The 12,583-nt window shown below is 39.9% G+C and overlaps 1 protein-coding gene across 7 annotated transcripts in view; it reads right to left on the bottom strand.

Moving 5' to 3' along the window:
- Positions 1 to 10,300, bottom strand: part of LOC105567378 (alpha-tocopherol transfer protein) — a 16,384-nt gene extending 6,084 nt beyond the window's left edge. For 2 of the 7 annotated variants that reach the window (XM_012022219.1, XM_012022220.1), the window contains exon 1: positions 1,148 to 1,637. Coding sequence is in view for 4 of the 7 variants with exons in the window: in XM_012022214.1 (XP_011877604.1) it covers positions 1,148 to 1,246 (99 nt within the window). In the remaining 3 variants the exon portion in view is untranslated. Of the gene's footprint in view, positions 1 to 773; positions 984 to 1,147; positions 1,639 to 2,985; positions 3,034 to 6,590; positions 6,707 to 10,255 lie in introns of those variants that run through there. The other 5 variants (XM_012022217.1, XM_012022215.1, XM_012022216.1 and 2 more) reach the window with 5 other exon arrangements.
- Positions 10,301 to 12,583: the final 2,283 nt, after the last annotated feature.

Genomic DNA, 12,583 nt, shown 5'->3' with positions numbered 1-12,583 from the left:
TTCCCCTACATTGAAGTACTTATAAAAAATTTTACTAGGAATTTTTCCTCAACAAAATGGCGGCGTCAAAGTCTTGGATCCAAAGTGCGGAAGTCGTCCCACGGGCGGAAACGAAGCTCCCTCACCCTTTGAGCTGGAACAAAAAACCAAAGATTTCTAAAAAATATATAACATTTTCTTTCGAACCACGTACGGATTTTGCGACAAGTCAAAAATTCGTGTTCTTATAAACACTTTTGTGCGAAATTTTTGTAGCGAAAAGTGCAACTTTCATTTCCAACGCGCACCATTTTTACAAAAAACGGTATTTCGCAAAATCCGTACGTGGTTCGAAAAAAAATGTTATGTATTTTTCAAAAATCTTTGGTTTTTTGTTCTAGCTCAAAGGGTGAGGGACCTTCGTTTCCGCCCGTGGGGCGACTTCCGCAAAGGTCTCCAAAAAACTTCCGCTTTGGTTCCATGTCGTCGCCATTTTGTTGAGGAAAAATTCATAAAAATTTTTTTAAACTTCAATGTATAGAGAATAAATAGGAATAAACAGATTTTCATTTACGTTTATTATATGCCAGAAAAAATCACCGAAAAGTGGCTTTTTTCGGGGGGCTCTACGCTGAGAGACTTATTTTGTTGACTGAACATGTAATTTGATTGTATAAAACGGAAAGTATGTTGCTAAAAAGAAGTTAAATGTTACAACTATTTTGTTTCCACTAGTTGTTTATTTGATTATGACTCATCAAAATCGGTGTGTCTCCATTTGGGTATAGGTTTACTTATCAGTGTAGAGGGTTGTGACCCCTTAAACGTGCAGATAAGATCAGCTGGATCGATTAGAATTCGCATCATCAGAACAAAGTCCAGAACGCAGCGTGACTTATTGTAAGGATACTGAAGTTTCACCCCGATGTGTCGTTCCGCATAAATTGCCATTCAGAAATGTTTGAATTGAACGATGACACCGGTAGACACTGGTGACATAGAAACTGCGCAGTTAAAAAACTAAGTGTTATCGCGAACCCATAATGATTCAAATATCGTAAATATTGTGATTGCTGGCTGCATTAGTCTCGTATCTCATCTCCGTTAATAAATTTCTACATGCGTATGATAAAGCACCTCTCTGCGTCCGCGACAATGTTCTCATTACCATACTGCGTGAATCTCGAAGCTGCATTAATTGACACGAGAGCGCGACTTCGAGGTAATATCTGCCTCGTGGACTCGCAAGTGTTTCGGAGCGTATCATAAAAGCTTGTCTCTTTCCTGTGTCGCAATACGCGCGTCAAACGTGATAGCCGTTTATTTTCACGAAACGCGGCGTTTCATCGTCGCTGTGTGCGACACAACTACGCCTCCTTCAGCCGCTACGAAGCCCAATATCCGGTTGGCGGTATCCTACTCTTGCGGCAATGTCCACCTGCCGCCGTTTCAATACTGCTCATTTTCTCGGAATCGCGCGCGTAATGCACGTATAATTCAAATCTATCTATATTAATTCCGCGGCCCGCCTCGAGTAGTTAGCAATATCCGTCGGTTCGCGCGCAGCTAGACGCGGTCACATCCCTTTTTTTGCCCCAATAAAAATTCAGCGTTACAAAACGAACAAATCGGATTCGTTGTCCGTCCAAGACAAACTGACACGTTACGTCAACCTCACGGTTATTGTTCCTTTTTGTATAGACGGCTATTTCGGTTTTCTCAGACAACACTTATTATCTTCTTGCACTCGATCGAAAGTGGTTGTTCCCGACCGGAAGCGGGCGATATCGCGCACGTATAATCAGGGAGAGACACAGCACGCACATAAAATATAATTAAACGCGCGTACGGTCGTCCGCGTTAAAATGCGCGGCGAATCCGCGATGAGCGCCAATGAAAAGCGGGACGACTTGGCGTCGACGGCGCGCGGTTACGCTCGCGGATGTGACTTTCGCGCCTCGCAGCTGGAACACTGGTTTTCTGTCTAGCGAAAGATGCAGCTACAGTTTCCCGCGAGTGCGGCGCGCGATACTGCTCGCCCGGCGGTGCCGATCGCGGCGATGATGTAACGTGGCGCACATTTCTTTGTGCCGGCACGCGGCCTCGGTGCGGCTTCGCTTTTCGCCGCACGTCCCGCACGTTGAAAGCCTCCGCACGAATTGGACGACTATTAGTATGTCTTCGCGTGTCCGAGGCCGTGAGTGGGCTACCATAATGCGAGGTCTTATATAGTTACGATTGAGATACGAGTCTAATACCGCCAGCAATCACAGGTAATTAGCGGAGATATGTATACGTTTTTTTTTTCTTTAATTAAATATATCTGTCGAGCTAGCTTTCCTTTTAATCTTTCCTCTGCACGGACTTGTTCTTATTCAACGTTTCTCGTAACATTTTCCACTGCCACATAATGTACTTGACTTCAATTCTACATGAATACTCGTCTTTGTCTAAACGAGTCTTTTGTTCTTTGTCTCGGGGATTTCAGAGGGCGCAATATTTTCCTTAATATTCACAAAGTGTTTTGTCAACGATTGCATTATGAATTATGGGAAGAAGATATTGAAACTGATATGAATAACGATATGAGGTATCATGAGAAGCAAGATTGAGTCGTAAAACACTGGTATGAATAACGATATGAGGTATCGCGAGAAGCGAGTTTGAGTCGCAAAATACTCTGAAATGTAACAAAAAATAATCTGATTCAAAACAGACCAATTAATTACAGTACGATAAGTCATTTATTTTTTAAACGAATCAAGTTTTATCAACCGGTATTCGCATTCGCGGCACGTAAAGTCAATTATCCGGCATCTCTGTGTGACGCGAATTCTCAAGGTCCGTCAGCAGCGACCGTTCACGCGATCCTCTTCGCAGAAGCTGCGATGTAAATTCCAGCCATTCTTCTGTAATCTCGCCAAGTACCGGCGAGATAATCAGAGGCGCGGTATTTCGCGAGCGCGAAGCGTGCGAACTTCACAATCGTTACTTCACAAAATTCACCTGGCGTGCCGGTTTTCTATGATATAACTCCATCGTTTGTTGTCACAAGTCACGGTGCAGTTTATGCGTGCGAACGGCCAGAACGTGCGAGTCATTCATTGTGCCGCAACGAAGAGAAAGGCTTCGCGGAAACCGCCACAAAGCAGCGGCGTGAATAGAACCGACCGGCCGGTCCCCTAGCGGTAAAATTTATACAAATAACTACAAAAATTGACTCGAAATAGGAATTTGTAGAAATTTTTATATCCTCGTGGAAACATTAATTTTTTTTTTGTAAAGATATCTACGAAATAGTACCACAGCTTGCAATGTTCTCAAATCACGAAGTTATTGCAAGTAGTATTTCATGAAAATGTACAATTTTGTAAAACTTAGTACAAAACTTTACTAGTTTAAAAAATTTGAGAAGCAAAATCTTAAAGGATTACAACATCCGCTTACTTGTAGAATATTACAAAAATTAACAAGAGTGTTCCAATTCTAGCATTTTTATGTTAAATTTTATAACACCTTTTAAGTTTACGTGAAATTTCTTAGATTCTGGCAGTATATTCTTTTTATAGAATTTTGTAGAATTATTTCCTGCAGGGTCGTGCGTATTGAAATCGCGTGAATTCGTGCGCGAAGGAAGCGATGACGAAGACGATGGCGAGAGCCATCGGGAGCGTCTCGCGCGGTCGGAAGATGACAAGCGCGGGCTCCGTGACTCCTCGCCGATACAAATTGCACCTGGGAAATGACTACGAAGGCGCATTGCGAAATATGTCAGGGTCACCCTATTGCATCGACAGTCCGGCACTTTCACTGACGGCCGCATACGGTTACGTGTCGCGCGCACGCCGCTCGGACAAAGACCCATTCTTCATTGGGATCAACGGACCAATTGTCGCGCGCGATTATCAGCGAATTCCACGGAAGAGATAGGAGAATTGAATAAGGGAGAACTGGAAAGGGACTCGATCTTATGATCCGAAACGATCGGTGAAAGGTCGCGCCGCGAGGTACCCCCGGCTCTTGAACCCAACGCGGGAGAATCTAGCTGCTAGCTGTGACTACGCAGGCTGAGAAGAATGCACGTGAATGCACCGTGTATACTTATGTCGAATCTTTATAAGTGTACATCATAGTAGAACACTTGATCGAGCACGAAAGTTCACGTCTAACCAGTCGACATAGTCACGTTCCGTTGACGTAATCTATAAGTACATGTTATTAGTGCTTTTTCTGTCTGTTGATTTCGATATTTCATAATTTTCATCATACGTATGCCGTGGTAATAACACATTTTCCACGTCTAGCCGTATACCCGTTATCCACGCATTAATTTCAAACCTGGCGAATTCTGTGAAATTAAATTCCGTCTTGCATCATTATTACGTTGATTTACTCGATAATCGCTGCCTAGTCTACGAAATATCGAAGAACGCCACATTGTGCTGAACTGAAAGTAGACCGACGCCGCGTTGCAACATCTCAAAGATATTGCGTTGGTGAGTTTGCGTTTGTTTTAGAAAGTTTTATTCTTTCTGCTATCTCAATATGTCGACCATTGCTGATTGTTTTTTTTTTCGAGGAATCACAGAGAGTAAAAATAGTTTATTATGAAAATTAAAACAGTGAGCTAATTGTCAACCCAACTGGTAAATATTTGACAATAAGCCTTTTCTTCGTTTGTTATAAAAATTGAAGATAATATGTATTAAATGTGCACTATCGATTTCTCGGAACCATATCTTAAGGATTTGCAAATCCAAATTGCGATCAATGCACGTGTAGGTTCTCGTAAAGAGCGCTTGGAGATTTTATTTATTTTGTAAGGATCTCTAACAAGTCTCGAAACACAAAATAATTTTGCCACTTATTGCCATGATAATTTCTGTCTTCTCTATGGTACCCTTGCGTGGACCGCCGTGTAATCTGAAGACAAGACTCTTACTTGTTTGACAAAGCGAGATTCCTCAAGGCCAGTCTACGAAAGCATGATAACTTGTTTCGAGGATGGGTTCCCTCTTTTTTTTTTTAAAGAGTTAACTCATCCGTGACGTAACATGCGTATTTTCACATCAATCTTCTTCAAACGTAGAATAACCAAAACTCTTTGTTTGCCTTCGATCTTTCTGAAAACTTTTACGAAGAATTCTACGGAGAATCGTCGGCACTCAAGGCTGCGCCCGTCGATATGCAACCGCATACAGTCGCGTGTAACGTAGACTGCATTTCGGCCTCTCGTGCCGGTATTTTCTACCGAAATTATCGAGAGTGCAAATTTTCGGCCCTTTCGTCCTTGTTAAAGTTTTTTTTTTTTAGTAACGAAATCTATCAAAACTTTCTAGTTACATTTTACATTGCTATAATATTCCAGCGTAAGTCGTATATAATATTTGTATTACGCATGAAATACTCTTACTCACATATTAATCTGGATGAAAATTATTATTAGAAAGTCGAGTCTATGAAAGTCCATGAAAATATCACTGCGTTATCTCTGTAAATTCAATGCCTCAAACCATTTCCCTTTACTGACAATTGCACGCTTTTACTTCTCGAGATCGAAAGTGGCATTATCTCATACGGGTTTTGTTTTCACTCTTGTGACAAACCCTGCCATTGTAGAAACTATGCATTTATCACATACAGCGTTTCTCCCCCCCCCTCTCTCTCTCTCTCTCTCTCTCTCTCTCTCTCTCTCTCTCTCTCTCTCTCTCTCTCTCACTCTCTCACTCGCAAATATTCTTAACATCGATACGATAATTGTTATATCGAGAAAACTATTTTTTCCGAAGAATCATTACTATTAATTCAGATTTTCAGTAAAATAATTTATAACGTCATTAATTCGCATCATACAAATATACACATATTATTACATTTTCTTTTGTTATCAATACTGATAACACTGACGACAAATGCAGAATAATTAATTAATTATGCTACATTTATTTATTAGTTATGAAACTTTTAATACGTAATTGTTATATTACGTATTAAATAAATAAAATAAGTTTCTAATCAATTCGATTTTTTCTTTTCACACGCGTTTTTTTTATGTCTTTAATTGTTTCCTATGCCGACACTAGTTTAGCGGACAAGAGAAAGATGACAGTATTACACTGCGAAGCAGAATTGTTTTATTGATATTTTTTTTCTACGATTAAGCGAGGTTTAAAGTGCAAATGATGAAATGAATGAATAATCAGCGAAGATACATATAAATTTAAATATTAAGACCTGTAAATATTTAACTTATTGCCATGCGACATTACTCACCCAATAATGATGCAATGTTTAATAGTTCGGATATTTACATCGAGGCATTGCAACATCGAAAAATGAAATTAATAAAATCTTTCTCTCTCTTTCACTCTCTAGTTGATAGTAATAATCCTTAAATAGAAAACGTACCAAACGAGAAAAACCTGTCTTTCCGGGAGAGATAGAGTTTCCAACGTTTTGAAATAAAATCACTCCTCCAAGCTTTGTATTCAAAAGGATTCAAATACGACAGTTTTGAATTGATTCAGCGAAATTAGCAATTCACTCGCCGATCGTCCGCGACACGATACTTCGCGATCTCGATCCGCGATCGAAGTTGAACGGCAACTCACCGGGTAGCTGCCGATACGGGAGAGGGGGAACCGAGGTACGATCCTTACAGGGCAACGATCCTGTGGGTACTGACCGATGAATCGTACCATAAGCTCTCATGTACTCTCGGCGTGTACTCTCCGACCTCTTCCGCATTTGCGATCCCGGCAGCGAGAAAGTTGTACGGCCGCCTAAGCACAATCGCCTTTCCACCCGAGAGCGATGGAAGGGCCGTCGTGAACTCCGGCCGATCCTGGCTTCCTGGAGGACTCGCGGAATCTCACGGGGACCGTTAACCGGCACCGGTGACGCGACGCCATGCTTCTGGCTCACCGTCGCGGTACTTTGCGTGTTGCCAACAAGTTTGAACGTTACATCTACTGTTTTCATTACCCTTTTTACGAAGCTGACGTTGAAGTTACGAGATCGCTTCCCTGTGATTAGCGGAATCGAATAGAGGAATAGATAAGAAATTGTTGAAAAAGCTGTATTATATGAACTTGATCTTTACAAAGACTCTGCGCGACTCTGGAATCAAGGTTGTGTAAGTGTATATCAATTATTTTCTCCGGGACAAACGAGAATGACCGACAACCCACGAAATAGCTACTGTAATCAATGTCTCGCAGATACAACAGCTCGTGTGAGTATTATTGGCATAAGCAATTCGATTGCGATACGAAATTATTTTATCAATTCCCGTCGTAATTAAGCCCATAATAAGTACGTCTACGTAGTAGTACATTAGATTATATTCAAATTGTGTGTGTGCGTACACAATACATGTAGTATATTAGATTATATTAATTAATTTATGATGTAGTGCAATCTTTCCGTAATCCGAATTAACGCGCGTCTATCGATTCGGGCTATTAAATTTCACACAAACGACAATATTTTTACTTATAATACAAAATTATTGAACTAAAATTAGCACAAATAATGATATCCATCGCAATGATTTGTAGCATCGACTCAAACTTCTAATCTGATGAAAATTTTATTCATTATCTCAGTGCCCATCTACAATAAAGACTTAAACCCTAAGCCTTAGGAAATTGACCAATCACAGTCACGTATTCTACTCATACTTGACCGTGATTGGTCAATTTCTTAAGGCTTAAATCATCTATTGTAGACTGGGACTTAGACCGGTATTCATAGTCAGATCTTATATTCAAGACTGTCTTAAGGATCATCTTTAGATACTCCGTAGCCAATGAAATGTTCCGTACAGCATCTTTAGATAAATTCAAGACAGTCTTGAATATAAGATATATGTGGACATTTTCTCTTCTCTATTTCGATATTTCTTGTAGTAATAAGAAGGTACGTGCTGTTGTCGTTAATCGTATGTGTTACCGTCACTTTTAACGACGATTTCACTTTTAAATTATTATCCATTATCTGCGATTGCTTATGAATAATAAAATCTCTAGAGAGACAGAGAGGGGGGAGAGAGAGAGAGAGAGAGAGAGAGAGAGAGAGAGAGAGAGAGAGAGAGAGAGAGAGAGAGAGAGAGAGAGCTCATGTAAAAGATAAGAAAGGCTGTAGAATCCGAGGTAAATAACTAGACAGGTTTAAAAATATTGAAAATTAATAGAGGTTTTGTGGTCACAGAGATATGTAAAAATACGCACAGTTGATCCGCGAAAAACCTGATTTCCCTTAGATAACGGCCGCGCTAAGGTCATTAGATTATTCAAGGGGCCACATCTGGCGAACGACCTGTATAAAAAAAAAAACTCGACGCGGAGGGTTTCCGTACGGCAGATGGTGCGATAATTGAAGACGTCGTTAACGGCGACGCCGCGACGGTGCATTTCGTCAGAACGCAGCAAGAAACGCAAAATGTCTTTGATTGCGCGACGCGACCGGCGATCGCGCTACTTTCTAATTCACGGTAATATTCGGCTCGATGATTATAGCTCGGTAATCGGCGGTGACGGTGCAGTTTGGTGGAAATGGAGCAGCGAATTATCCGCAATAATTCGCTTCACCATGGCTTCGTCCATCAATCATGGCCGCGTCCGTATAATAGCGCCTTTGAATTTATTTTATGAACAGTCCAGTGTACCTCACGGTGTCGCTTATATAGGCATTCTTATTTACTACAAGGGTCAGATTGTCATGGATCGAGTGCATCGCGAAATGCACGATTTGCTGGCCGTGCATGAGAGAATGTAGCCATGTCAGGGACGACGGGACATTTATTAATCGTCAAAGCTAACGGGAAAGCTTAGTCTTATCCGTCTACCCGAGTGAAATTCTTGTGATGCCCATGCGCGCACGTACGTGCATCAGGTAGCTATTTTGCACTCCTGTCGGCAAATCCCACTGGCGAAGATTATAGCTACGCGGTTGAAATTCGAATTGCAACTCTGTTTTACCGACAGAAAGTTGATCGTGTTTTCTCTTGTCGATCACACGATGTGAAATCAGTCCTAGACATAGTAAGAATAGACTGCGCATTCCCTAACTCTCCCGTGTGGAAAATATTAATTACAAACTTTAGAACGAGATAGCTAATGTTGAGTTGTCGCCTCATCTTTGTCTAGTAACAGGAAACAAGCCTAATGTCGGCCCATGTTTGGTAACGTAATCAAGCCTAGTTCGATCTCCTTATACAGGAGGTTTGTTTTCCGCACCTGCACTGGTGAACTAGTGCAATAAATTAGAGTGAAACAAGTATATTTTTTCTCATTCTAGCTTACTGCACTAGTTCACCAGTGCAGGAACAGAAAGCAAACCTAGGGTATTTACGAAGAAGAGCACTCGGAGTTAGTTAGGTCGGACGTACGTACGCCTCTGAATGATTCGTGTATTTCATGTTTTGCCCGAATTGTCTCTAATAGCGACCCGGGTAACCCGCGTTTGGGCACTTTGGTATACACTTTGCATATACATACGTGAAAAATGTATGTGCTCTACCTGTGCCTAAATTCACACGGTAAGACATCAGCGATACTTTGTGTACAAATTTAGACCATACACTACTGCACTGCGTTCGAGTTCAAGCACGGCCATATTGTCTTCTGACATTCAAAAGCAAGTGCCACGAATAAAAGAAGAAGTTCGAGTTCAGGGAAAACGATAGAGTTCCTTGCGTGCTACAAGGAAGTCTGGTCCAGCGATGGACTACGCTTCTCTGTCGCACGCATTGCTTGGGACGACAAGGGATTCTATCCTTTTCCCTTAACTCGGCAAAAACCAGAACAATAGGACAAGGTGGGAGATAGGGAATGCGCGGTCCAGTATTAAGGGTACAAAGCATGCTATTATCCCGTTTCGTCCCAGATCAATCCATACATTTTCCATTGTTTCGTGGAGTAGAGAGCCTCGCAGTAATGACTTTACAAGGACTAAATCTTTCATTACGAGAGGATTATACGGGAGTGGCGGAATTAAGGTGTAATGAGCTCGCGCAATTATATCTGTCGCCCAGACATACATTTGGTACCCACGGATTAACTTAACGAGGAGTAACATAACAGGCGAGTTTCATAACGAGAGATTCATGGAGATAGCAGCCTCCCCAAGAGTCGGATAATTGCCATAAGAATACTAACTAATAGACCCATCGTGGCAACCAGAGAGAGGCAACGGAGAAAGGTGTGCAATATTGTTGACGATCAAGCTACAATAAATGACGAATATTAATAGATTTATCTGCGCGGCTACTCACTTCTCTGTTCAAGCAGGTAATCTGAGACATTTGTAAGAGCCAAATTGCAGTTATTTCTCCTCCCGGAAAAAATATAATAGTCGGACGTCGTCATTTAGTCGCGGCTTCGCGCGTAGATTTCTCACATATATCCGCCTGAGCATTTTTTATCGAGAGGAAGCATTCCCGATGCGCTCCAGGCTAAATCAATTTCACGGAAGACGTTATTATCCGTTCAGCTTCCGATGCGACCTCTGATATCACGTTGAAAGCCGTTGAGCTCAGGCAGCCGTTTAAAGCGCTTATGCAATTCCCACGCATGAACTCTCACTAAACGATGCAAAGACCATCGGACAGCTACACCCGTAGAAAGGGAAATCGTCGCTTTGGCGAGTAGAACTAAATTTATCTGAAGTCGGAAGCGCGATCGAACATGCTTCGCAGCGATGTTTACACACACGTGTAAACCACATACTGCCGAGGGATCGTGCAGAATCGCGAACACACACGTGCGCGTTGCTTCAGCAAACAGAGCCTTTCTTCGTTACGTGCGCGATAACGCGAGAGTAGATAGGTTTCCACTCGATAATTCGACCTCTGGCTATTTATCGCTGTGTAAATTGTCGGATCAACGCACAATTAATGTGCGAAAGCTTTGTCCGCGTTTTGCCTCCTTCTTTTTATTAGTAAATGTTAAAACGCTTATTTGCTATCGACAAGCGCCCGAGCCTCCCGATCTCTGATAACTTTTGTTAAAGTGTTTAAGAGCAAATCAGATGATTAATACACGTATGGGCATTATAAAGGCATGTCAAAAATTATTAAGCCATTCGTAAACTTGCTCATGGCATTACCTTTATAGAAAAACTTCCTTAAACATTTTATATGTATAGTAAGCCTCGGCTGTAGGTTTATTTAAAACGACGATAAAATTTTACGCACACATTCGCTGTTCTTTAATAAAAGTTATTTCCATTTCACAGCCAATTGCTAAACGCAATTTCAGGTATTACAAAAGAAACTACTGAATAATGATACGTTCTCAGCCACGTGGAAAACTGCTTCATAATAGTATAAGACTCGCAGTCTATAGCGGCAAAAACCTAAATTTATTTAGGAAATTCTAATTCCGGAAATTTTTTTAGTACGTTGTACATTTTCATAATGGAATAATCGGTGAAAAATGTATCGTTAAGTGAGACTTGTAAATATTATACTTGTGTTTAGTTTTAACTAATTTTTTTAACTAATAACAATTAGGTAAATTGAATATAAGTTGAATAAGATAATATCGTTGTTCAGTAATTAACGTTATTAACTTTTACAACAATTAATATTGCTGACTCGATTTCCTTTGCGTCTAATATGTAAAAAAAGAATGATAAATGATATATCATTATACAATTAAATGAAGTCTATATATTTACATATTATACACATTTTAAGTATTCTTCATAAAAACATTCAGACTTTGATTTTGAATTTGCAACTATTATCATGGCACGTGAAAATTGCAAAACAACGTAATAGGATGTCTACGCAAAAGAGTTAATATATTGCACCAACAAATGACTGAATATTAATTTCCGTTTCTAACAAGTCATGCTTTCGCATTACTAATTTTTAGCAGTTGTCAAGTAATTCAAGCACACTTTTGTAATGAAAGCTACGCTAAGAAACAAAATCTACATCGGTACAAATTCGAGATATGCTTTTTTCAGAAGATGGAAGACATACGAATATCTTGTGCATATTTTTAATTGAAAAATATATCCCATTTAGGAGAATCTGCTTTAACTTTACTAACTTTGGCTAAATTAGGCAGAAATGAAGTTGCAAATCCATTTGATGGTTTATCTTTATCAGCTTTCCAATAAATATTAATATTAATGTAAACAATATACATATATCGATGTAATTACAAACATAAAAACTGAATTAAATGTAAGAATAGAATAACTACTACGAATAATATAATTAAATTGTGATAGGTTACTTTTTTATTTCATACTGATGCATTTGTACTATTTAATAAATTAAGGTACTATACATATAGTACAATTTGAATAGGAAGGAGAGAGGAAAAAGTAAATCGATTAATTTCATCATTTACATGTTACAAGAAAATTCACGGAAATTCTTAGAAAATACAGTGCCATAAATTTTATTTAAAAAATTACAAACCGATTATTTTGACTGCGCGGGTAGATCTAATGTTAAATACAGTTTTAATAATTTCTCTTAATGTTGCAATTTTTACTGAACTTTGGCACAGTAAACTGTAGAAGATTTTTAAAAATCAAACAAACTCTGCGAAATAAAGTGCGCTCTAATAATAAGTGTTATTCT

This window comes from Vollenhovia emeryi, unplaced genomic scaffold (genome assembly GCF_000949405.1).
Source record: "Vollenhovia emeryi isolate VEMERY1.0 unplaced genomic scaffold, V.emery_V1.0 DF939138.1, whole genome shotgun sequence".
NCBI classification, from domain to species: Eukaryota; Metazoa; Arthropoda; class Insecta; order Hymenoptera; family Formicidae; genus Vollenhovia; species Vollenhovia emeryi.
Note: the sequence above shows the minus strand (reverse complement) of the source record. Positions and strands in the feature narration are given on the sequence as shown.